Below are 27,912 nucleotides of genomic sequence, written 5' to 3' on the forward strand. Positions count from 1 at the left end.
TTTATTCAAAATTATAAATTTAAAACACTAATCTCGTACCATTATTCATGCAACTGTAATTGGAGTGTAAATGCACCTAAGTAATATTAGTATAGTAAGAATGGTAAAGCATGCTCAGTGTTTCATTGTTTAGCTTGTTGTTGTCTGTGCTCATGATAGCATATGTATAAATAGTTGATGCTAAAATACCATTCTCTCTTTGTGAATTGGTAATTTTCAAGAAATCTGTTGAGTATTAAATATCTCCATGAGTCTATGGGTATGGTAAATAAATATGCAAGTCATTTACAGATGTTCTACTTCAGCCCAGCTCCTCTGCTCTACAGTGTACTAACTTAATTTTTGTGTGTGCAATTTTTCCCTCTTTGAGCACCCATCCCAACAAAATGTCTGTGAATGGGCTTTTTTTATTTAAAAAAAGCACTATTATATGTGGTCCTCCTTGGTTCTCCGTGATATGAAAACGATACACTCCTAATTTCTCTTTTTCTCGAGTGTAAATTTCAGTATGCACATTCCGTACCAAAAAATAAATAAATATTTATTTTAACAATTTGTTAGCCTCATAGCATAATTGCCTATAAGTCATTTTTTTTTTAAATAGGACGTAGGCAATTATGCTATGAGGCTAACGAATTTCTAGCCTAGGCTATGCTTCTCAATACTTGGGTCACTTAGTATTTCAAAGGTAAATCTTTAAATCTTAAAACAGTTAATTTCCCATCCAAAACACTAAACCTACCAAAACACTTAATTCATGTCTTAAATCAACTCATTCTTTAATAACACTAGCAAAGTTTGTCACCCAACTAAGTTTGTCCCTCATAAAAACACTGATTATACAATTATTTCTTCTGTTTAGCATTCACTGCCATGTATATTACATGGTCCATGTTTACATTACAGTACAAAATTATTCCTGAATTGTATAGATTATAATCAAACTGTGCAGGTGTTCAGATAAATCTGATTGTTTTGAAAGCATTTCAATTTTTAGATTTGATATAACCGTATGGTATATCTGTATCAATGTGGCAAATTGCTGTCTTATTCAGTTTTGTTAGGATTTGAACTTAAAAAAAAAAAAAAAATTGTGTAATTTGAATGATACAGTCATCGAATGTATTTTATGCCAAAGCAATGCTAAATTATCCACAGTTTAGCCCATATAGACTGATGTTGTGCTCACTGTGTGAAGTGTTTTGAAAAGTGACCCAAGTATTAAGTGCTAGCGACTAAAAAAAAAGAAAATAGACTAGCATAGCCTATATAAAATATATACAAAACAGATCCTTAAAATGAACGAAATGTTAAAGGTAATTGTTTTGGGCGACATATAATTAATCACTTGTGTGAAATTACAACATAAAACACATGACAGCATGTGCCAACCTGATGTTTATGAACAAAACTGTTTTTCTAGTATAGTAAACTCTTATTTGAATGCATGCTAGTGTAGTTTTATTGTTTCCACTTGTTAATACTGTAACGTTTGGACATTGTCCATGTCATATGAAAGTCTGAAACTGGGTATAAGAGGGATCAAGGACAAAAGCGGAATGAGGAACTAATTAAATACAAGGTTCCCACACTTTTTAATCAGTTGATTTCCACTTACCCAAGTTATAGCAAAAATATGACAATAATGTAATTATTTTAACATTATCCTGATTTAAAAAAAAAAAAAAAAAAAACACACAATACAAAACCACTGCTAGGGAAACACAAGTATACTGACAAGCATTTTCTCCCAAACAGCACTGCTCATTTGATGTCTTGTTCTCACAGCAGGGACACCTTTCACAGAACTGAGCTTTGATTTGCACAGTTTTCACACAAACATTCACTTTTTTTCTTGTGTTGTTGCAATTTTTGCTGTATATATAGCTACAGTATCCTTACAGCAAAATAATACTAAAAAATAACATAACACTATATAAAGATGTGGAGTAAATCCACAGGAGATATAAATATGTTAAAGATATAGTGGTTGCAGCGTTCACAGCAGAATAACTGCTCTTCTTCTGTCTCTGTCTCTGCAGCTAACAGCCTGTGGGCGTCTGAGTGTGCAAACCTCCAGCACTCTTACGTACGTCTCAAGCCATCTGGACCCCTGTTCACTGCCAAGTTACGTAAGTCTGAAAAAGAACATGGGCGTGTATCCCAAACACTGAGCTCAACTCCATCTGAGATGACATTTCACTATAAACTCCCCTTAGCACATTCATCAATAACAGTATGGAAAGAAGTGAAAAACAGAAAGCTTATGGTCAACACAATTCTTCACTTTTGTATCTGGACCCATACGGCCGTCTTTTAAGAAAACGCTGAAAATGTGCTGTTTTAGAGCGATCAGGCACAATTTACGTGAAAATGACTAATAACGGGAAGGAAAAGGTTCACATTTAGAGATTTTGCACATTTAGTTTCATCCTCACACAATGGAAATACTGATGTTCATACTTTTATTTAGTTATATACACATATATTGGCACACAAGAATATTGAGTTAATGGGCTTTAATCGATTACAAAAATCACTATATTTATGTTAAAATAGAAATATTTGTCATCTCTCTGCTGTTTGCAGTGATGTGCTTTTAAACTAAGCCCTCTGAACGTCACATTTTGCCAGGTATTATTGTAGGGTAGAGTGAGGGATTCGCCCACCTGGCTCTACTCTCCATCTGTTCTTTACATAAGATTCAGATTCAGTTTCGTGATGGAGGTATCACAATGGAGTCAGACTTTAGGTCCTGCAAAATGGAAAACTGTTTTAGTAGCAGGAGAGAAAAAAGATCAGTGATTGTCAAATGTAGCTTATACACATTTCGAATAACATTATAAAATGGCACAATATATTTATTATACATAAACATTTATAGAGCACCCAGATTAATACTATAACGCTTGGACATTGTCCATGTCATATGAAAGTCTTAAACTGGGTATAAGGAGGATCAATAACAAAAGCGGAATGAGGAACTAATTAAATACAGGGTTCCCACATTTTTTGGATGTCTCAGGTACTAAAATATACTTAAAGCAGGGGTGTCCAAACTCAGTCCTGGAGGGCCACTGTCCTGCAGAGTTTAGCTCTAGCCTGCCTCAACACACCTACCTGGAAGTTTCTAGAATGCCTAGTAAGACCTTGATTATCTGGTTCAGGTGTGTTTAATTGGGGTTGGAGCTAAACTCTGCAGGACAGTGGCCCTCCAGGAGCAGGACTGGACATCCCTGACAAAGGGTTAGTTCACCCAAAAATAAAAATTCTTTCATTAATTACTCACCCTCATGTCGTTCCAAACCCATAAGACCCGTTCATGCTTGCAACACAAATTAAGATCTTTTTGATGAAATCTGAGATAGCTACGCAACTAGACGTGTCAAAGTGTTCGTAAAGAGATTGTAAAACTAATCCATATGAATTGAGCTGTTTAGTCCAAATTTTCTGAAGAGACAAATTTGCTTTATATGATGAACAGATTTAATTTAGGCTTTTGTTCACATATAAGCATTCATCAATACCAGTGAGGTTAATTCTCGTGTTACGCTGCACGTTTGAGCTTCAGCAAGAACCAATGAGGTTTGTTCTTGTGCATCTAGCAGGCTCGGTTGAGCTTCGGTTTATGTTCACTGATCAATGTTTAAATGTGAATAAAAGCTTAAATTAAATCTGATCGAGTCGCTTCAGAAATTTTTGACTTTGGACACTAAATTCATAGTCATAGTTTTACGATCTCTTTATGAACTTTTTGAAGCGTCAAAGTAGTAGTTGCGTAGCTGTCAGTGGAGGGACAGAAATATCTCAGATTTCATCAAAAAAAAAAATGTTCTGAAGATGAACGAAAGACTTATGGGTTTGGAACGACATGAGGGTGAGTAATTAATGACAAATTACATTTCTGGGTTAACTACCCCTTTAAATTGTGCAAATGTCCATCAACCAGTATGGTAAAAATAAAGCTGCATTTTTAGCTGGTGAAATTTTATTTCACATGAATAAATTTGAGTAATTGCCATATTTTTTCAGGACTGGAAATCATAACTTTAAAATGTCCTGATATTTCAAGCTTTCCATTATTGTGGGAACCTTGTAAATAAAATAAGAAAAAAAAATGAAATGTAAAAATGTTTGTTTTATTTTTATTAAGCATGCAGTCTATGAAACACTACATTCACTTAAATAATAACCAACTGGTTAGCATCATTCACTACACAATATTTAAAACAAACAAAAAAGTCAAACTGTTCATGAGGTTATTAGATATGTCTAGTACTGCATGTGTCAGGGCTGACTGATTCTCGTAGGGGAAAATATAAACAAAAAAAGTGAGCCATAAATGTATGAAATATATATAGTGATGGTAAAAAAAAAAAAAAAAGAGTAAAGTTAAACCTAGGTGAGACCTTTATGCAAACGAGTCAGACCCTGCAAAGACACCATGAATTATACTTTGTTTGCACGAATATTTACTATTTCAACAAACCGGATGAAACAGATTCTCTTAGATGGGAAAGTAAAGATATAAATCAAATAATTAATAAAATAAACACTTTACAGTTAAAAATTAAAAATAACCTTAAACTGTCACAACATGAAATAAATAAAGCATCTTCTCAATTTTCACTCTTTCTGTTCAGTGCCACGCTTTCATTTTTCCTCAAAATACGATTGTAATGAATTCCCTTTTTGAACGTGACCTCACTGTAAAACACCATGAACCCACCTCAGGCCGTTCAAAAAATAAATCCGTTTCAGAGACATCAGTCAGCCCCAGTGCTGCCTACCAAAACACTGCAATGCTGTGGAATAGGCAAGGTTATGAAATATGGAAATACAGACAACAATGTACCCACTCCAAATCTAGCTTATGCATATCCACAACTTCAAACGCTGTATCCTTCATTCAAGGTAAAAGTAAACATGTTATTGGCTTTTATTTATAGAATTTTAGTTCTCTAATAGTTTTCTCAGTCCTTGGTGCAAAAGTGTGGTCTGTAACATCTGGATGGCCATCTTCGTATTGCGTCCTTTTTTCAGTCGCACCACTCGTCTGTGAGCACGGCCTGTTATTAGCATGGTTTGTATGCAGTACGCTGTTCTGCAGTGTAAGATTAGCGCTGGTGGGCGTTGAGAGGTGGAGGAGAGAGAGACCGAGGACACGCTCACTCAGTGTAGTGCATGATGGACTCAACGTAGTTTCCAGGGAAGAGTCCCGTAGTGCCGCTCATCACGCCTTCATACCAACCGTCATCATTCTTTTTAATCACATAGATGATGGCCCCCTCATGGAAAGACAATTCGTCTTCCTTGTCTTGCATGTAGTCATAGATTGCCACCACTAAGAGCGGGAAAAACAAAGAGGCCGGCAAGTTACCAATGGCCCATGCAGAAATTTGAGTACCCATCATTCACAGTTCTACACATTCCCACCACTTGTGTGTTTGTGTTCATTTTGTCAGCTTTTTAGTTTTCATATTTAGTCAAGTAAATAAAAACTTCACATTTTCACATTAGAATCACGACGATTGTTTTCATTTGAGAAATCTATTTTTACATTTCATCAGGATTACTGCACTTTCACCTATAGGAACAAATCAAGCGAATGTCAACCCATATGCATGTTTTTTTTTACTCGTCTAGTTTCCTGATTTATTATAGGCTATCTATGCCATACATGAAAACTCTCTGTCTACACTATGAAAACTAGTCAAACAAGAAACTTATCTCAGAAATTAATTTCTAGTAATCCAATAATTCCAAACTACATTAATGTTTTTCTATTAAACAACAGTAAAAGACTTTTCACACAGAGGTGCAGTTATTACGCAAATATAGTCAAGATCCATGTTTGGATTTATTACAGTTCATCACTGAGAAGGTTTGATCACAGATTTAGTCGCAGCAAACAGCACAAGTGGCTCGTGAAGAAACACAGACTGGCTGTATGACAGAATATCTAAAATGGAGATCGCTGAACTCCAGCTTACTCGTTTGTTGGTGTTTTCAGATCATCTGCGCTTCTTCCGCAGTCTTAGTCATAGAAAAAAAGGTCGTCAACAAGCTTTTTTTTTCATCATAGATTTCATTAACGAAATTAACACTAGTGTCTTTATTATATATATTTTTTGCTAATTTAATGATGCTTTCAGTTGTGAATAAGATAATACTCTATCAGTGCCATTTAACACCAACCTTTTACAAATCATGGTAATGATGTCAACACTGAGCACAAGGTCCCTCTTTATAACAAGTGTCTTTGAATAGCATGTACTAACATTTAAATTAATCATTTGTTACAATGCACATATTTTGTACTTCTATTTAAAAAATACCTGCTTGGAATTACAGCTGTAATTAATTTCTGTAATTACATCTATAATTAGACCCTGCAGACCCTTCAGACCCTTCCTTTACTTATCCTCAACCCACTAGACCAGTATCCCACCTCAATAGCAGCACAAGTGTTTTGCAATACAACATGAACACAATAAGTACATTTTACCTAACAATTTCTTTTTTTTTTAATGCATACACAAAAGACACCTAATATAAAGTTTAACCGAGCACATTAAAATGTCCTCATGACCATCACTGTTATGCCCTAGTTAGCCAATAATATTGTGAGATTAATCTAACCAGCATCTTCAAAATATTTTCAGTGTACCTTTCTCCAGATAGGTTTGTGGAGCCCAGGGTGGGTCTTCTTCAGCATAAGGGTCACTGTACTCCACCACAGAAGACTCTCCTTCCTCATAGTCTTCAGGAGGAGCTGGATTTTGTGTTTCCTCAAACACCGGCTCTTCTGAAGGGGGAGGTGGGGGAGGCGCATCTGAAACTGAGTGAGAGAGTAGAGAAATGAACAGGAGACACATGACTCCAGATGAGAAGGCCATGCAAGCTCATGGATCCATGCAGAGAGAGCAAGAAGTTCTGATGTGATATGGATGGTTTACTGTGAAAAAGAAACAGTGATGAAAGTTACACTCCTAACATTCTCAGATAGACAGATGCATACACACATGAATGCACCTGTATTCAGTGATTTACTCATCTGCCACAAAGTTGTCAGCTTGAGGGCTTTTTTCTTAGGAAATATTGATATTCATTTAATAAAATGTAGATTTGTAATCAATTGACTAACCTAAAACAAGTATTATAGGTATATTTTCATGCTTTTAGACAAGCTGCTTTGAGCTGAATGTGTGTATGTGTGGGTCTCTGAATGCTGGAGGGTCTCATTGGAGAAGCTCAAAGCCACTTACTGGTTTCCTGTACACGAGCCACAAAACCCGTCAGTGGAAGCTGGGGTGTGATCTGCAGTATGGAGGGGGGAGGGGGGGCCACTGAGGCTAGTCCACAAGACCACAAAAAAGCACAGAGGAAGGGGGGGAGTGTGAGCAATGAACCAAGATAAAGAAAGTGAATGTGTAAGGGAAAAACAGAAGACAGTAGATAGTTAGTTGAGTGTGCAAACAGGAAGTGGTTACCTCATTGCAGAAAGGATGGATCTACACCAGCTAGAGAGGTTCAAACACTAACCCATTTATACATTAAAGTAACACTATAAACACTCTGTTAATACAACAATGTATCATTAAAGGTGAAGTATGTCGTTTCAAACAACCTTGCAAACGCCTCTTTGGCCCGTTGCGCCTCACCCAACTCAAATCGCAAATACAGCTCATAAGGGTGCATGTCTCAACAGGTAAATGTAGGCTACTTTCAATAATATACTTTACAGCATATTAGGAATACTTTTAGATGTGTTGCGGTGTGTCATGAGTAAGCAATTTAGATAAACACTGTCTAAAGCAAACTTAAGCGTCTCGCTTATAATAAACTCAAACACATCTGCACTGCGTGCAGTTTTTGACATGATGTGCCACAACTGTATAAGACTACACTGGACACATAGAAATATTATAAACTGGTACATTTGTCAATCAGCATGATGATGATGCTGTGTGGTATTAAAGTGTCCATTGTAGGGTGTTGCATCACAATGCCCCGATTTTTTTCTTCATGACCCTTTAATCTTTGAAGGTTTAAATGCAGTGAATTTTGGCTTGCACTTTTATAACCGAATGTCTTTTCCTATGTAATGCATCATCCATGATCCCACAACCTAGACACCCTCTGGCCACGCCCCGAACTCTTGCTTATAGGTTGAGCTGGAAAGAGATTGACAGATCTGAGTGGACCGCTCTTATTGGTTAGATAGTGCCTGATAGGCTCAATGTTTACACTTTTGGGGGAGATAAACATGATTGGCTTACTAATAGTAGTCAATGAACTATAAACTGGGATAAGAGAATGTAATTTAACAGAAAAATCATACATGCTTCACCTTTAAAAATATTGACAGAAATATTACTACAAAAAAAAATGAATGTGCAGAAATATGATGGTGTCAAATTCAAATGTTAAAAGAAAGTAAAATGCAGGTGGGGGGACTATGGGGTATTCATAATATCAAAGAACAAATTAAACTGCCTTTGACGAATAAGCAGAACTGGGTGTTTTGACATCCTTTCTGGGACGTGAGGTATGAATAGTGAGAGCGGTACCTTGGTTCTGATTGTAATAGGGCCCTCCATTCTGTTGGCTGGAGGGCATGGACGTCTGACCCATGATTGAGGGCGGCCGGCGGTACGGCAGCGAACCTCCCACTGTGGGTGAGATCTGTCTGGGGACGGGCCTGTTCATGCTGTAGAACTGAGGAACACCTGCACAAACAACACAGTCATGAGACAAAAGAATGACTGCAGACTGATCATGTTCATTTCTGAGAAACACCACCATAATTCCTTAGAGTTAAAAATAAATGAGAAGAATGTTAGAGGTCTACAGTCAGACCTTTTAAGGACAAGCATTTTTCCATAAAGATCAAATGGATCAATGGTACAAAAGCAAAGCGTGAATGTCATGAAAACGTCATGATCTAACCTGATCTAGACAGGTTTTCACACTAGCCATTGGTTTCACAGACAAGGCTTAAGCCTAGTAGTTCCAGACTAAAATGCACGTTTGAGCTGGTTTAACTGAAAGAAACTTGCACTGACATTTCTTAAAATCAATCTCAAGATGCACACCAGCTTTCTTTGAAAGGACGTTTTTACATACATTTTTTTTTTGTTTATAACAGCTACTTAAATATCCTAATTAAGCTAGGGCCTAATACTGGCTTAAGCCCTGTCTGTGAAACCAGGCCTAGATCATCTTGGTGTGAACCAAAATTGGATTCATTTGGTTTGTGTGAAAGACACTTTTTTTGCTTGACAATGGGCCCTGAAGTACAGTTTCACAAGGACAGTTCACAATCATTATTTACAGTGCAATGCATAAGTTAATACACCCATGCTAAAGTTGACTAAAAAGAGGAATAAAAAATCATATTTTGGAAATTGAACTTAATGCCTTAATTTAAAAAATTAGGAAAAATCCAACCTTTTAGGACACCAATTTTCTTTGTGAATGAATAATGTATCGTAAATAAATAAATGTTCTTCCTTAAAATACATGGTGCATAAGTGTGTACACCCCTATGTTAAATTCCCATAGAGGCAGGCAGATTTTTATTTTTAAGTATTTTTTTTTAATTAATTACACACCACATCATCACATAGCCTTCACCATACCTAGAGATTGGCATGGTTTTATTTCAGTTAGCCTAAAAGCTAGTTTGATTTGCATTGAGAGATGATCTTATGGAAAGTACCCCATGCCAATCTCTAGGTATGGTGAAGGCTATGTGATGATGTGGTGTGTAATTAATTAAAAAAAAATACTTAAAAATAAAAATCTGCCTGCCTCTATGGGAATTTAACATAGGGGTGTACACACTTATGCACCATGTATTTTAAGGAAGAACATTTATTTATTTACGATACATTATTCATTCACAAAGAAAATTGGTGTCCTAAAAGGTTGGATTTTTCCTAATTTTTTAAATTAAGGCATTAAGTTCAATTTCCAAAATATGATTTTTTATTCCTCTTTTTAGTCAACTTTAGCATGGGTGTATTAACTTATGCATTGCACTGTATACGTTTTGGAAATGCTGTACAAATTTTGGTTACACTGATTGTGTTAGGGGTCAAATTGACAGCAAGGTAAAAACAAACATTTATTGTAACTTGTCTAACACTAAAATATGAAAAGTATGAGAACTTTAGAAGAAAAAGGTATGATGTTTATTTTTGTACTTGAGTTTTAGTGAAAGGATTTTTTTGTTTTTACATAAATTGTTACTTCTCACCAAATTGCAGGGAAACCAATTAGGTTTCCAGATTTTTAACACAAAAGATGCTACATTTGTACTTGTATAAACAGTTCTTTAACCCTTCACTGTCAGCAAAAATAGTTCCAAAAAGATCCCACAGCCACTTTGTGGGTCATCAAGCAACAGAGAAACATGCTGCAAGTAGAAGTCACATTGGTACTTTTGTTGAGGACTCAAATGTACCAAGTTAGAATTGTAACAAACAAACAATGAAAACAGCTTGAGAGACTCATGAGGAAACAATATGAGCGGGACACAAAGACCAAAAATTCAACACAGAATAGCATGATGTCTCAGCAGGTGTGGAATGACATGAGGGTAGAAGGTGTGACTGATGGACTGGAGATGATTCGGACAGTGGCGGACTCACCTGTCCCAGGGTCAGTGTTGGATGTAGCACTAGCTGCAGCTGTAGTGAGGGGTGGCTGGGAGGTAGGAGAGCCTTTCTCTGGGGTCAGAGAGCTCTCAGTGGAGTCGAGAGATTCAGGGATTGAGGGTTGTGTGGGGGTTAAGTTAGAGGAAGTGAAAGAAGGCTGAGTGGAGTTAGTTGGAGCTGAAGGTGTGCTGGCACTAACAGCTTGAGGGTAAAACGAGGAGAGAGGAAGGAAACCAAATGAGAAATGCTTTTGCATTTCACATAAAGGGAGGTAATGTGGGGGCATGATTTAAGAAGCTGAGCACAAAATCACAATTCTGCTTTTCTGAAGACTATTTACATCAGGGGTGTCCAATCCTGCTCCTTGAGGGCCACCCCCTTCCAGCACATTTTAGCTCCAGCCCCAATTAAACACTTTAACCAGTTAATCAAGGTGTTCAGGATCACTAGAAACACCCAGACAGGTGTGTTGCAGCTAAAGTCTGCAGGACAGTGGCACTTCTGGAGCAGGATTGAACAACCCTGATGTTACGGTTGAATTTTTTAAATGTTCATTTATAGCCTTATTCAGAAAATTCCTTGTTTCAGTCGTTTGAGAGGAAATACAATAGAAACTGCTGAAATACACCAATTCCCACCCCCAACAGAAGCAATTCAACCTGTCATCCAAGCTGCTTTTTGCATTCCTGAAGTGAATAATAAAGTGAAAAGAAGTCTATTTTACATTATTCTTCTAACATGTGTGTTATATTCTACATCTGAAGCTATATGATAGTTTTGTGATAAGACCAATATTTCAAAGTCATAGCCATTGAAAACTATTGTATTTATGATTTATGAAAAAAAATTCTATCAGTCGACACATAAAAGAACAAGAAGTACAATTTCATTAGTTATTGCTTGTAATATCAACAGACTAGATTTTGAATGCAAGTTTTTTAGTGGAAATATAACTAAACTCCTTTTGTATTCCACAAAACAAAATCCATAAAAGTTTGGAACAACATGAGGGTAAATGGATGAACATTATTATCTTTTGCATGAACAGTTTTTTTTTTCTCTTGGATATAAAGTCAGATGTTAGCAAGATCATATCACACTTCTTAAGAACTTATTCTAAATGATCAAAAAAGAAACGATTTTAGCCAGAGAATGTATGTGGTATATATGTTGTTAGGTGAAGTCAGAGAGGAGATGAAGATGTCACCTGGGAAGGCGCTGGGAGGAGAGGGTGTGGGCACAGCGATGGGAATACCAACACTTCCGCTCCCGCTGTTTTCGCGACTGCTACTGCGGCTGCTGGGATGACTGCCGCCACTGCTCCCACTGCTGAACAGAATACACACCACGTGAACATGTGCCTCATGTTATACACACTCATGTCATGTAAGCACGCTCAAACACACACAGAGAGAGAGAGAGAGAGAGAGAGAGAGAGAGAGAGAGAGAGAGAGAGAGAGAGAGAGAGAGAGAGAGAGAGAGAGAGAGAGAGAGAGAGAGAGAGAGAGAGAGAGAGAGAGAGAGAGAGAGAGAGAGAGAGAGAGAGAGAGATCTCCATACATGGACCAACAGCTCACACATGACAAAAACACACTTACACACTGAACCAGCCCATGCCATGTTACTATGACACAAAGAACATGAGATGGCAGCATTTGTGAAACACAGAATGAACAGCAGAGACTTTGTGGCCAGAAAGAAGCGCACTCACTAGCCTGCGCTCAATATTGAAAAGGCAAAAGCTGAGCACACAGACTGCAAGAAATAATGTGCTTGAGATGCAGAGAAAAGAGCAAGAAGAAATACACAAGTCAATCAGTAATGAGACTAAGGACTTTTTTTGTAAGAGAGATGAAAAGCAATGCCAGGTGGATACAGAGCTGAAGCAGCTGAAGAAAAGGAGCAAGACACGCGTTACATGGCTGAAGAAAATGATGAATTGTCTGCATCTTTAGATCTAGCAGCAATAATTATTTTGTTAAATGTTGGCACCAAATGACTTGATCTTTCGGTGAAACAACTGACTTCTCTCAGGTAATGTATGTCAGACTTCTCCAATCTTTAAGTCTCTCTTATATGACACTCTTAGTTCAGTTCATGGAGCTCTCAACTAATGAGCTGATGATCTAAATAAGGGGTTGTAAATAAGGGAGACATACAAAATGTGCAAAGCGGAGTATCCCCAGCACCAGGGTTAAAAAAAACACTAGCCTGGAGGTAAAAAGAAGCTTGAAATACCTGGTATACTGTTAGCAAACATCCCGAAGCCACATACACGTCTGAAAGCGGCGTTTAGATGATTATGTAAATATGTGCTGCATGTTTTCTCTCAATAACAAAATAAACACACCAAAAATGACAGCAGTGACAAAAAAACAGCAGTTAAGAAAGCATCTGATCACAGATGTGGATATGTTTACATCAGCTCTGTAATTCAGCGCACCAGTCAAGACATGTCATGTTTATTTAGCACTTTATATAATCGATTGCTTTACAGCAAGCAGCTTTAAAGATTAAACGTGTAAAACAACTTCAATCTCTACTATAAAGCAGCTCTCCAGTGTGTTCATGTTTTTACTCACGTCTGACACTGAACAGAAAAAACGAATCGGAGAAGATTTCCACGACAAAGACGACGGAGTCCCAGAGCCCATCTACACATTACGAGAGGGCGCCATGGACCAGTGGTAGTTCGAAAGGGTTTACCAGCCAGAAAAGTTCACTGTTGTAGCTTATCCACATTGTGTGCACAAAATAGACACTGAACAGTCAAATCGTGCCATCGCGCTAATCACTGATTTGCCCTCCAAAACCAAAAATAGCTGTTTCGCCTGTAAATCTTCGATAGGTTTTCGGTGCATCCCTATAATTATGAGGGGAAATGGGATTAGGACACAACATAGACTGAACTCAAAACCTCCATCCTTGAAGTGCTACAGCTCTAATGTGTCAAGAGCATGTGTGCCTCCACTGTGCCAAGGCTCTGACAACTCCAAACTGTCTGTAGCCCATGCAAGATTTCTAACGATATTAAAATGTTCTCAAATTTGAATTAAAATTTATATGATACAAATGATCAGTCCCTCTAAACTTTAGGAGGGAACAACCATTGTCATTTGTGTCATAGTCAAGATGTTCAATAACATTTCCAACTAGCAGACAGATGGGAGAGTGCTGGGAAAAACAGCACCAAATGCTCTTCTAATTCTGACCTGAGTGACAAGCAGTGATCCAGAGCATATGGGAAGACTCCAGCATACACTCACTGCTCAGGATGAAAACCGGAGAAATGCTTAGGAGTGTTTTAAGAGGTGCTCCTGTAGCTAAAAGTAGTAAAAAATGGGGTGCTAACAACAACAAGGGCAGGGGTTTGATTCCCAGGAAACACCACTATAAAAAACACTGGCTAAAAGTGTCAGCCAAAAACATAAATGAAGATTTTACAGGCATCCCTGCAGATGGCACAGAGATCAAAAGAGAACAAGTGAGAGCGGTTACATAATTTCAGGCACAGAAGAAAAGGTCGGAGCTTCAAAGACCCTGTTCTGCAATGTACTGGACTTGATCTGAAAAATCCTCAGGAAAAATGAAACGAAGAAAGTAAAGTTTAAGATGGGAGACATCTCGAAGAAAGCGAGGCTCTGCAGTCATTTATCCTCCATGACTGACGATGCGTTTCTGTGAGCGCTGCTAACGTCACTCGCAACTGGTTGCCAAGGTTTCAGATTATGCAATTGTGCAGACAATCAGCGATGCTTGTTTTAGAAGTGCTGGGGGGAAGCAATGTCTCTCAGCAAAACCAACTAATCAATGCTAGCTAATAAATACATGTACATACAGTGACTATAATGCAGATGGAGAGCAGTGCGAGAGAAGCTCTGCTTCGACAGAGAGAAGAGGATGTGGGTAATGGTACCTGTAAGTGCGGTTCCTGTGATTGACAGATGCTGTGCGTACAGGACTTTGCTGCAGGATGGGCACTGTATTGCGTGTGGGGCTCGGGACATAGTCATTAGGCACCACAGGAGGCCTCACTGGCTCAAGTGTCCTGTAGGGGGAGTGTCTCCTGTCAAGAGAAACATATATATATATATATATATATATATATATAATTTGCCTTTTTGCATGGTGACATTTTCACGCTAAAGGTAATTTCACCACCAGATTCTAATTACCGTTATGTGTGCAGTCGTTTTAGTGTAATTGTAACATAATCATAATTCATAATAATATTTTCACAAATGTAAAATATCTTTTTTTTCTGTACTACAATACTACAGACCAATTACTGTATTTTTTTTAATCAGCATAAATTAAAGTTAGTACAATAAATAATACTTTTTTCTCCACACAATACAATAATCCAGTAAGGAATGTGCTTAGCCTCAACCCTCTATGGACAAACTGAAACTTGAGTCGCCATTGGCTAGTAAAAAGGGAAAAAAACTATTTGTTTTACATGGAATGCGAGAACACTGCAAAAGAAAAAAAAATATACATAAATAACAAAATATAAATTTCAAACACTATTAAAGTCAAGTAAACAGTCTGCAATAAAATAAGAACAAATAATCAAACTATAAGCAATAGAACAAAGATGCAAATTAAATAAACAGGTTTTTTCAATGCAAAAAATAATAATCTTAATGGTCCTAAAAATAGGCTTTTTTTTTACACATAAATTCCTTATTTTTTTATAACACTGACACAAATATACGGCATTTAATGAGGAAATATGCTTTAGTTGTGTTATGTTGCAGACCTGTCCACAAGTACACTATCTGGGCTGCAATGACCAGCCATCATGAGGCTACACAGGAAACCAAAAGAGCACCAATCTGCCCAGCTCGTGTTCAGAAAACAGGGCAGGACACACAGAAATATCAAGCTACGACTCGGCTCTTTAAAGATTGAGCATATCTGATCTGTTTCATAATCAGTTTCACAGTTCTCAATTTTAGATGCCAAAGCACATTTAACACGCTTTTTTATTGGCCTAAATGTAAATCTGGCTGTTCACTGGCATAAAAGTAAGCAAGGGATGTGAAGGATAATGTCATCTGTGGGGATGAGGCTGAGTTTTCCCTGAGGACAAAACAAAAGACATGACCCTACACAACTCGACTAGAGACACATCACATCATGCTGTGTGTGACCTACACTGAAAAACAGGCTTTTACTAGGAAATGAAAGCCTCACTGATGTTGCCCTAGAAACATCGTTATGAAAAACACTAAATGAGATGATCAGATGAAAGGACCTCAGAGATCCGAGTATAAATTATAATAAACAAATTCTTCAAATGAGTGGTTCACCACCACAATCTCAGCGGCCGATTCTTTCAGTCGTGACCCCTAGAGCTACACGGTCTGTATACATACCCTATGGTGCCTTTGCCTGACATCGGCGGGCTGGGAGGTTTCTGTGTGGGAGGTGTGGTGCGAAGAAGGCTGCCCATCTTCATGTTCTGGGTGTTGACCTATGACAAAATCAACATCATAAACAGCCTTCAGCTGTGAAAGATAACATCTCAGTTTCACGGAAGAGGAGGGAAAACGGCATCAAAGTTGACAATGGCCTAGTACAGCCGTAAAAAAAACAGCTACAGAGAGAAAGACAGTGATAGATAGAGAGATCTCATTTAGTTTTTAGAGAAAACGAAGAAAAGCTCAAACAAACGGAACAATCAAACACGCCAAATTCTGAGCCACATGCAACAATTATAAAATGGTAAGGATGAAAGAAGAAACAGGGATGATTGCCAAATGGATGTTCAATTTCGGACCTGCAAAATTCGCTAAGTCAAACTCAGATACGATTACTCCTTCTCGATTTCTCATTAATGTATCTATAAAAAGGATTACAGAATCTCCAAATCAGCATTGACTAGTATTTTTGGATTTCATGACGGCTTAATACCTAAAACGGACCAAGTACAGAATGTCAGTGTTCTCAGTCAGTGTTTAGGTTATAAGGAATCAAACCTTATTCCTTCTCCATTCATGTCACCTGATCGTAGGACAGCTGTAAAAGCCCTTACCTTGAACTTAAGCAACCACTTAAACCAAGAGCGAAGCAGAGAACAGAGGTGAGAGGAAGCACAGAGAGGTTAGTGACACATCTCAGACACACAGAAAACCCACGTTAGATTTTGCCATTTGTTAGTTCAAAACAAACATGTTAGTCAGAAAAAGTTTTTCTCCAGAGGCTGGAGAGCTTGTGTCCTACCTTCACACCATGACCAATATCGTCCAGCGCGCTGTAATCGATAGGTTTGCGAATGTACCGCACCGGCCTTTCGGGATTGGCTGGAGCAATGATTTTATGCGTGCGGGAGGTGTTCTTATTGGTGGTGAGGATGCCGATCTCCCGCCTCGCCACCTTTTCTTTATGGATGTCCACTGTCTAAATAGTAGAAGAACAAAGAAAAACGTTTGAAAAGTTTGAAGAAATTTCAGATCTACTAAAGCTAAACTGGATCATTTAGAACACAACTACAACCATATTCACAAGCCAATGCCAATCATAATAGAGGTCATTTACATATTCAGAAGTTTTAAAGCTACAGTGGCAAGAATTAAAATTACGGCATTGGAGCAGGAACAACTTGAGGAAAAAGGATGGCCTGAGTTTGGCCTCATATTTGTGAAAGCAGGTCACAAAACACAATATGTAATGCCAAAATATTAAAGCGTGCATCTTGTGAGAGGCCTGAAATCTCTGTCGGCGGAGTACGGTTTCATGTCACACGCGATTCTGGGAGAGGATCGTGTCAAAAGCACTTCATGAGAAGAGCTGCATTAGATGTTGTGGTGCAGTTTTAATCGCTTTAGAGCCCATGCTGTTGACAGCTGTTAAATAAATAAAAATATGACGAAACACAGAGGGGGATAAGCCTCTGCTGCTGGCATCTCAAACACAGCTAAATGATTTTCAGCATTAAGTGACAGTGATATAGTAAATAGGGCTTGAGTCCAGAGCAGCAGCTGAGTCCACAGATGAGGGCAGTGGAGAGAAGACAGATCAGAGAAATGGAGACAAAAGAAAGCAAGCATGAAAAGTGGATGAGAGAAATCATCCATGAGAAATGTACACTTTCCAAGTTTAGGATCTGGTTTGCATCCATCGCTGCTTAAAAAACAGTGGACCCTGCAACTGTGCAGCGCTACCGAGTAAATAAGAAAAGTTCATTTCGAGCCCTGTATACAAGTTTGATCACGCAATGCATTCTTGTTTTTAAAAACTCAAACTCCCTAACATTCGCTCATATCTTTGGTAGGAACAAAACACTACAGCAGTCGCGCTAGAGCCCTGCAGTTACACTGTAGCTGAATTACAGTTCCATGCAGACACTGAGTCTGTGGGATGCCGTTTAATTACAGAATCAATGAGATCGACCGAAAACTGACTGGACACGGGTGCTGTCTGATCAGCAAACCAAAGACAAACAAAAACAAGACAATCATTAGTAACCGTACATTAAATGTGTGGTCATTCATGAAAATGTTTGATCAAAGCAATAGGCCAAATTACAGTGATTTACCGTCAACAGGTATGATTTGCACAACATGAAGCGGATTTACTACAGTCTAAAGATTTCTACACTTATTTTAGTTTCAGAACCATTTATGACAGAGCGTTTTATAATTTCTCTTTTACCTAATCTTGCGTAACCAGACCTTCAGACTGACGGCAGAAGGTCTGGACTCCATCGCAGCTTTCATTGGCCAAGGCCTGGCCAAGAGGACGGCTGAACGACATGTAAAGCAACCAATCACAGTTCGTTTTTTTTCCGTGTCATGTTTAGGGCATGAAAATGTAAAGTCGATGTCCTACGATAACAAACCGATGTGCATCTAATAAATGATAAATTCAAGAACGTTGTGCAAGTTTACTGCGACAATGGCACGGTGAACTTCAGATACTTTTGGAAATCCAGCGTTTAACTGATCCTGATAAGCGCTCATTGTCACAGCTGTAAACACTGCAGCTTTCTTCTTTCATGAGGGGGTTTGGCATCACGACGGCTTTGTTTCCAGGTGGACTGTTAAAGAATGCAACACGCATATCCAGGAACTCCTGTAGAACTCAACCAATCAGATGACGACTTCTAAATTCCCAAAGTGTTTCCCATTATGTGTGCCTTATGCATCAGACCAACAGTCCGTGGGCATGACGTCTGAGGCTGAGACTACCCATTACCTAAACCAGGTAACAGTCATTTACTTCTCACCTCTTAGAGCCTTCAGTCTTCCTTCAGTAAATATAGCCCAGAGTGTGAGACTGTAAAGCCCTATTCGGACAGGATTAACTTTATAAGGGTAGATGTAATTTGACCAATATTAATGGCCAATTCGCACGGGATAAGAGATCTCAGTAAAACTAGCAGAAGTGGGAGGGGTAACTCGATTTGTGCATTGGCTGTCATCCTGTCATCACGTGCGTATTAAGTTGTTTCCTGATATCACGTGCGCAAACACATATAACCTATATTTATATATATAAAACAGTTATGTTCGGTCGAACAATGTATTAATTAACTTCAGATTAGATTGTGTTGGTAAAAGGCACTTACCTAACGCTGAAAGATGCTTCGTGCCTCTAACAAATGCTTTCGATCTTCTTTCTGATCTGAATGGTATGTGGAAAACACTTGAGTTTTGCCACAGACTTGTCCCAGCGTCTAGAACGCAACTGAATGCTTTTTCAAGCGTCTACATACTTGAAAAACCACGGAAAACTACTTTTAAACAGGAAATTACGAAATATTTACGTACATATTTACAGCGGGTCTATTCGCACTGGATTAGTATTACCTGAGGTCATTTTTCCAGACCTTTTTACTGAAGGTAAAAGTCCCCGTAATCTTTACTGACATTGTCCGTAATGATTACTGAGATGGCACATTCGGACGGGACTAAAATCACAGAGAAGCTCTGGTAATAATTACTTTACCCCACCTCTCCATGTTAAACTAGTCTCGTCCGAAAAGGGCTAAAGAAGGGGTGTATTGCTAGGTTACCTGAGAGATGTGGTTGATGGAGGATTCCATGCGGCGCAGCTGGGACGCCTGAATGTCGAGCATTTGGAGCACATTGTTGGCAAGCGTGTTGATCAGGTAGGCTACGCTGGCCAGGGACTGAGTGGTGTAGTTCTTGGTTTCTTCTAGAGCGACATGCTTGTCTGGAGACTGATGGAGAAACAAAACAGTAACAGTCAAGTGTGCCATTAAATTTGTTCAGCCATTAAAACAGTTTTTAGAGTCAAACTGTGCCACTGGAGTACCTGGAGTGATTTGTGCTGGACAATTAGTCTGAAAGTCTTACTTCAGTGGATCTGTGACTGACTTTCCACTAAATGTCTCCATTCCTGTGGATTAACTTGAACTACGCTTTTGCTGAAGCTTTTCTTTTGAACAAATGAATGAACAAATGGCAGGAGCTGTTCTCAACATAGTTGTCCAAAAACCTGACAAAGCAAAATGGGACCTTGTAAGTCAGAATTAAGCCAAATCAAATGGATAAAAAAATAAATAAAAAAGATTTGTTCAAAGCTGCAAGCACAATAAAGAGCTGCTTCATTGCTAACAAATGGTTTGCAAGTTTCATTTCTTACAATGGTTTCATTTATCTACCTCATCAGTGCTTAAGTCTGTCCGGAAGAATTGCAAACAATTCCAGAGCTTTTTACAAAACCGTTTGATCAATTACATCAAGCAACAATTTACGAATTTTGCAATTCTGGTTCTAATTCTAAGCAGCTGATAGAAAACACACAAGATGACTGCTGAAATATTATCAGGGAAAATGATTTTCAGGTCTGTAAACAGTAATCTCCACCGTCAGACAAAGATTTATCAGTAATATTTCACTGGGACACAGTGCCAGTATGTTACTAGGACTCATGCCCCAGTAAAAAGGGTCTAGCGACGCCCCTGGTGTGGAATGTCAGGATCTAAGCAGTTCTTCTGTGACATCAAGCTGCACAGTCACATGACCCAGGCTTTGATCCCAAGCCTGACAGAGAGAAAGCGTACGTGAGTGTCTCTCTGAACACAATTCCTGTCTTTGTCCCAGGATGGTACCAGGAGGGAACAGTCACCACACATAACCAGACATATTTTTGACTGTGCAGTGCACTATATTATTGAGCACATATATATGTAACAGACCACTGAATGAGAGACCAATGTGGATCCCAAACTACCCCAAACAAGCACACAATTATTAGGTTGACTAATAAAGAGTTTTCAGTGCCAGACAAGAGAGCAGTGTTGCTAATGCTGTTATTGATAGGTTAGCAGCAATATTAACCAGTTAGGCCTATTTCACAGTGTAATTTAATGCCATGCCAGCTACCATCGCTAACTTAATGTCGAGAAAATGGTTGAAAAATATATATATATATATATATATAAAAAAAGAAAAAGAAATTATATATATATATATATATATATATATATATATATATATATATATATATATATATATATATATATATATATATACACACACACTACAAAAGTAGATGATTTATTTGACTTAAAAAAAATCTAACTAATAGTCCAGGTGATATGTGAAAATTATGTTCACTTTTTCATAAAAGCATGAAACTTGGTACACATGTACAGTTTGCGGCCCTGGACATTTTAAGAAATGGAGTCAGTAAAATGGCCACCACGAGGGCCGCAAACTGTACATGTGTACCAAGTTTCATGCTTTTATGAAAAAGTGAACATATCACCTGGACTATAAATCAAATTTTTACCTATTCAGTCCTAGAGTTAAAACCATCACACTCCATTAAAATACACTTTAAAAATTGTGATAACAGCAATATGATTAGACACTCATGCTAAATAGTAATTAATTGTTATTTGCTTATTAGTTATTTAATAATAATAAAAGATATCATCAATAATTTAATCTATTTAAAGTCAGAACTCTAATTTTATTATATACAAATAACTAATAGCAAATTTGACAACAGATGAAAATAAATTAACTTTATTCAACATTCACAAAATTATTTAAAAGAGAGTGGGCATGATTATAAGCTGATGCAATATCAAAATGAGAAAATATCGGCCAACTAATCAGTCAAGCTAATAAAATCAGTTTATCAGCAAAAAAACCCTCCATCCACTCATAATCTTAAGGGCTGTTCACGCAGAACACGTTTTCCCATTCCACTGTGCTACTTTTCCATTGTTTTTCAATGTAAAGAGCTAGATGGACATCTTTAACCGTCGCGCTCGTGTCTTTTGCAGAGTCTTGCACGTGACACGGCATTCTAAAAACGTGGCACTCAAGTTCAAAGTACAAAAACGCGGCTCTAGGCCTTGCACTGACGTGCCTCTTGCTTTTTTAACAGCAAAAATGCATTCTGTGTGAACCAGCCCTGATTTGAATCTCTTTTGCTGCACCATAGCAGAGCAGTTAACAAGCAGCCAAACGCATGACACGAAAAATAAATCATTCATTCGCATGGATTAACTTATTTTCATAAAGATTTGCACCACTGCATGCGTTTACTTCACTGAAACACTGCAGGCCCTGAAGAAGCCGTGGGCTTACAGTGGGCAGGCATAGGCCAGGAAGGCCCGTTCTCCCCCAGGACACACAACGACACACTGACACTAATATGCAGACGCAGTGCGCTGACCCACGCTGATGACATCTGAGCAGAGGGAGCGGGGGAGGAGAGACCCTCCTACACAGAGCTGAACCTTCAAGACTATGAGAAGACGCATCTGGAGAGAAAACACATCCCTCACAAACGCTGTAACGCACCGCTCATGTAGAGACGCTCAGGTGGACAAAGAGACACAGAGGACAACTACTGAATACATTATCACACCTACACTTTTCAGTAGAGATCCGGGAAACTCAAAAACACACAATAGGAACAAAAAGAGAAAAATCGAAAATATCTCAGAACAAGTTCCAACTAAAACCATTTTTTCACCAAAGTTGGGTATTATTGTCAGGCTGGGAACCATATTGCCTATAAAAGGAATATAAATTATAATAAATAGTTTCCAAATCCCAGATATTTTGCAGTTCTCAATACAAATAGTTCTCGAAATCTAAGCTCCCCCCCCCCCACACACAAATAGCATTAGATGTCAATAACTTGGGCCTTCTCTCATGTGAGAGATGACAATCGCTCTGACTAGTTGTTGCATTATATGTGAATCTGGACGACTGGACAGACAGAAGTAAATGACTATGAGCATTTCCACACTGGGCAGTCGTTATGACATTCAGTTAGCATTAGCATGTGTGTTCTGTTTATTGGTCCCTGTGCGCAAGAATTAAGCTGCAGAAACACAGTTTCACTGTTTCCATAAATGCTGTAGTTTACTAGCCTAGAAATCTAGACGCACCCTAGCGGCAGCAAAATGTATATTGCAGCCAGGGCAGTCTAGCAACTCTCCATTGACTTTCGAGCTGCAAAAACCTAAATTGGGTCAGGCCAATCACGTCGCGTATAGAGTAGGCGGGGCGGGCTTAACATAATGACGACAGAGTTGCGACGGTTACCTGCCACTTGAAAACAAAGAATGACGGCTGCTGCTGGCGAACATCTTTCGAATCGGCTTTGTCCGCGACTCTGGAGGACTTGGAGTTAGGTTTTTCTTTGAGAAAAGAGCATAGAACGGCACTTAAGTCATTCTTAAAAAAGGAAGATGTGTTCATAGTTTTGCCGGCCAGATATGGCAAAAGTTGAATCTATCAACTAGCTCCGCTGTTGGGAAAACGCTCTGGTTGGTTGAAGCGCTGTCCTATTGCGTGCAGAGGGAATTTGAAAGACAGCCGTTTATCCCGCCCCTCGGATTGAGCGTGTCTATGGTGAGTTGCCAGACCCAACATCTTGATGTAGGTCTGGCTTGCCAGGCTAGTAGTTTACACTATTTCTATGATATATGGCACTTCAGATAAACAAAAGCACTGTCACTGTGTTTATAATTGTATTACCTTGAATGATTTGCAATTGCCTGAGGAGCATATCATATAAAAAGTGATAGACATTACTTAAACAGGTGTAGTCTTAAAAACAAATCTGTGACCCCTGCACTGACGTGGGTCTGAAGGGCAGGTCTGGGAGAGGTGATGGACGTCTGATCATTGTTTCAGCTGCTTTGATTTGAAATGAACAGCACTGGAAAAGAGAGCAGGAGTCATTTACTGCTCAGCCCACCAACAAAGTACATCTCTGTTTCAGTCGCAAATGGAGGCAGGGCTCGTGGGTAATTACACGGTAGTGTGCTCATTCATTTATGCTCACAGCACTGGCCACAGCAGGAGGACACTGATTTTTCAGGGATGACTCAAATAATTACACTGAAAATGAACAGGTGGGTAGAACAAGAGATGCTGATGACACTTTTGTTCCTCATGGTAATGCACAGTGCTCAAAGCTCTTTTCACCTCATCCGAGACCTCTTTCAACAGCAAGAGCTTTTCAAACAGGGTGTCAGACTGCCGGTGACATTACTGACTACGATTTCAGAAGCGTGACTGTAGCTCAGCGCAAATGAAAGCAATGAACCTTACAAATTAGCTGAAGCAATAATCACACTGTCAGAGGATATCTCTCAAGTAGTGCTGTACAATTCAACTGAGCAAATCTGTTCATTCAGAGGGTTCTTTTCAATAAAGCTGTCAACAAAACGCATTTCAGCAAGATGTGTGTCTAAGTGAATTTTATATATATATATATATATATATATATATATATATATATATATATATATATATATATAGCTACCAGCCATTAAAAAATGTATATTGGTCAGCTGTAAATCAGTGCTCAATAGTGTACCTATATATACCAACAGTGTATATATTAAATTAAATCTTGTTAACTGTATAATTAAAAAGATAACGGTTTATATAACTGCTTCAGCTTGACTACATGAATTGTGAGTTTGAAAGCAGCACCCACAACACTGATGCGTAGTCATGTGAACGTGCAGTTGAGGATGTATTATCACAGATGTGGAAGACTGAGACTCAAAGCAGCCCACACCGTCTCTCCTCCTACACACACAGACTCATCTCTCTTTCATCTTCACCAGCATATGAATGCAGAACTGGCCAAATTAATATAAGCATCTGTCTCCCAGCACGATGTTCTCTTGGTATTGCAAGAGAATTATTGTTCATGTCACTATAACTGCTGCCTGTCAGTATATCAGCCACATACAAGACTAGAGCCGGTAATGATGACAAACTCACACAGAGAGAGAGAAGCAGCAACCAAATGTGGAAAGCAAGTGTGTGGCTTCAGCGGAGTTTATAGGTGATCTGTGTCATTTTTAAATGACTGTTATCGTTATACCAAGCATGAGTTCAGAGACAAGAGACATGAACAGCACTACAGGTTATGTTTGGTATATGGTTTCAATGCCTCAAATGTGAATAGCCATCTGAGTGTAATTACTGCATCTGTTGTCAGGGAAACAAAGATTTAATGAACCCAACATTAAGCACAAATAATGAACCTGACAGCAGACAGACTGGCCATGCTGAAAGTAAAGGGTATATGGCACTGCACACACACATACACCATTTTCAATAAATTTCTTTAAGAAATAAAAACTAGGGATGCACAATACAGACATTTTAACAAAACCAATAGTTATTTTGTATGTGTAATCTACCATTAAAAAGAGTCTTGTGTTTAAGGATTTAAATATTTCTGATTTAAAATAACTGTTTTGAATATATTTAAAATGTATTTTATTCCTGTGATGGTAAAGCTGAATTTTCAGCATCATTACTCCAGTCTTCAGTGTCACATGATCCTTCAGAAATCATTTTAATATGTAGAGATGGAACAGGCTGATTTTCCACATGAACGGCTCAGACCGGTAATCGGCCGGTCAGTCTCACGTCTTACTGATTTCGAGCCAATCCATTTTGTTGCCAGCGGCACATGCAATAACATCAGCAGCACGTTCTCGCTCTCTTCTCTCCGACGGCGAAGTGACACAGACCCGTCTCCTCTCACTCACTGTTACATTTGCTCCAGTTAAATACTGCTTGTGTTGCGCATTATTTTAGTAATTCCCGCAGGTTTCGTGCTCACACCACTGATCTATATAAGTGGCGCTCATAAGCCGCCTCATAGGGCACTCAAGAATCGCAAGTACCAAAATGAGTGGCTTACTGTATTGTTAAACACAATCAGTTTTGAACCTAATTAGTTAAGATAACGCAAGATGTGTAACAGTATCTTGTATCCGTGCATAAGCTCTTAAAGTGACAGCGGTCTAATATTCCTGCTGCTGTCTGTCATGTCAATCAAAAAACATAAGACAAAGAAAATCACTCTCTGCTCTTGACAGAATAACTTTTGTAACTTTAATTGTAAGCATCTGTATTTAATTTTTACAATGAAGACTAACCAGTGTTATTTAACATTGGATTACTTTAATTTCTGTAGTATTTCTTGAATATACTGCATACCAAGCTGAAAAACTTAAAGCTGTGTTTATTTCCTATCTCTTTATTCTATTGCATTTATTTGTGCTGTTGTGCTTATTTTATTACTTGTCTTTGTCTTTTTACTTGTTTTTTCATGAAAATAAAATTTTGCATTAAAGAAAAGTCGATTTTTGTTTGTATATGCTATCAATTGTTACCCTGGTAATTCAGAGTTCTCGCGAGAGCACAAGTTGAATTTGCTCAGCGAGTTTACTTTGGCGTCGAGTAATGATGCTCATTAAATATGCCCTTGTATCTGAGCTGCACCAATCACATCGGGTTATCTGATATAGGCGGAGGCGAGCTAAACAGATGACGACAGCGCTGTGACGTCCAAGTCATTAGTAAACATTGCAAGATGGCTATGGATGAACACCAGTTGTTTGAAACGGCTTTGGCCGCTTCAATGAACGAGTTAGACTTGGCTTTTTATCTGAAAGAGGAACAGAAGACGCCGCTCGAATCGTTCCTTTGCAAGAAGGGCGTTTTTGCTGTTCTGCCGACCGGATACGGCAAGAGTCTATTCTACCAGTTAGCTCCGCTGGTAGCTAAGCGTGTGGGGCTTGTTGAGATTGGTCGTAGTGTTATCCAATTGCGTGCAGCGAGATTTTCAAATGCATGCTTGGTGCCGCCCCTCGAGCTGGCCGATTTTCATTAGTCAACGCCAGACCATTAATCTTTCAGATTTAGGTCTGGATTTCCAGACTACTCAATTGTAGTTCTTTTAAAGGAAATCTGCAAAAATTGGCATTGGCAGGTCACACTTGACTGATTTTGATTGATAGAAAGTTCAAAAGAACAGCACTTATTTGAAACCTCAGTGAATTATTTTCAGATAGAAATTTACTGACCCCAAACTTTTGAAATTCAAAATGATTACATAAAATACATTGAAAATATAGTTAAAGGGATAGTTCACCTAAAAATGAAAATTGTAATTAATTACTACTTACTAAAATTGTTACAAACCTGTATAAATTTCTTTCTTCTGTTGATCACAAAAGATCAGAACACAGAAGATATTTTAAAGAATGTCGGTAACCAAACGGTTGACGGCAGTGGCACCCATTGACTTCCATAGTATTTTTTTCCACATACTATGGAAGTCAATTCTCAATTTATCCAGAATCGTGTGGCTCTAGCGCATGATGTATAACAGGTCACGGATCAAACAGCTGTATCAAACAAAAATATATTATATTTCTCACTGTAAGATTGTGCTCTATAAATAGTTTGAATTGACTTGACTGTGGACTCTTACAAGCTCCCTCCATCCCCGTCTTTCTCTCCTTCTTACCATCTCTGTCAGTTTCTTTCTGTGTGTGTATGTGTCTTGCTCTCTTAGCCAGTGTTTTGCCTGCCTGTTCCTGACACTGACCTACTTGGTTGTCTGGTTTCTCTGGCCTGAGGAGAGGGCAGCACTGCACCATGAAGCTGGAGGACAATTCACAAAGAAACGCCTGCTTTACATCTCACTAAATTCACGAGAGGGTTGAGGGACAGAGTGTGGAGGAGAAGGACGAGACAGTAAGGCCTGACTGCTGAGTCTGGATGCAAAAATCTCCTAATATGCTGTAATCGCTCTCAGATGGTGAATTAATGCACAGTGAAATGTGAAACATGGGCCTCGCTGTCCTTTCTCCAAATGGCAACATAAAATCACACTCTAAATGTCTCCATGCCATTAATGATGCAATCAAGATGACTAAGCACTAAAAAGCATGTCTGAGAAGCCATAAAAAAAATAAAAAATC

At 38.5% G+C, this 27,912-nt stretch overlaps 1 protein-coding gene across 14 annotated transcripts in view; it reads right to left on the minus strand.

Annotated features, from left to right (window-relative positions):
* Positions 1–1,571: 1,571 nt before the first annotated feature.
* abi2a (abl-interactor 2a) overlaps positions 1,572–27,912 on the minus strand; it is a 34,823-nt gene continuing 8,482 nt past the window's right edge. The window contains exons 2-13 of one of the 14 annotated variants that reach the window (XM_084122127.1): positions 19,687–19,854; positions 16,893–17,069; positions 16,705–16,722; positions 16,046–16,143; positions 14,581–14,730; positions 11,872–11,993; positions 10,659–10,865; positions 8,574–8,732; positions 7,269–7,355; positions 6,671–6,841; positions 5,994–6,036; positions 1,572–5,344 (exon numbers count right to left, since the gene is read on the minus strand). In XM_084122127.1, the coding sequence (XP_083978253.1) occupies positions 5,329–5,344; positions 5,994–6,036; positions 6,671–6,841; positions 7,269–7,355; positions 8,574–8,732; positions 10,659–10,865; positions 11,872–11,993; positions 14,581–14,730; positions 16,046–16,143; positions 16,705–16,722; positions 16,893–17,069; positions 19,687–19,854 (1,416 nt within the window). In that variant the 3' untranslated portion in view covers positions 1,572–5,328. Of the gene's footprint in view, positions 5,345–5,993; positions 6,037–6,670; positions 6,842–7,268; positions 7,356–8,573; positions 8,733–10,658; positions 10,866–11,871; positions 11,994–14,580; positions 14,731–16,045; positions 16,144–16,704; positions 16,723–16,892; positions 17,070–19,686; positions 19,855–19,949; positions 20,098–27,912 lie in introns of those variants that run through there. The other 13 variants (XM_084122117.1, XM_084122122.1, XM_084122116.1 and 10 more) reach the window with 13 other exon arrangements.

The sequence above is a fragment of the Abramis brama genome (genome assembly GCF_963993115.1).
Source record: "Abramis brama genome assembly, chromosome: 8".
Classification (NCBI taxonomy): Eukaryota; Metazoa; Chordata; class Actinopteri; order Cypriniformes; family Leuciscidae; genus Abramis; species Abramis brama.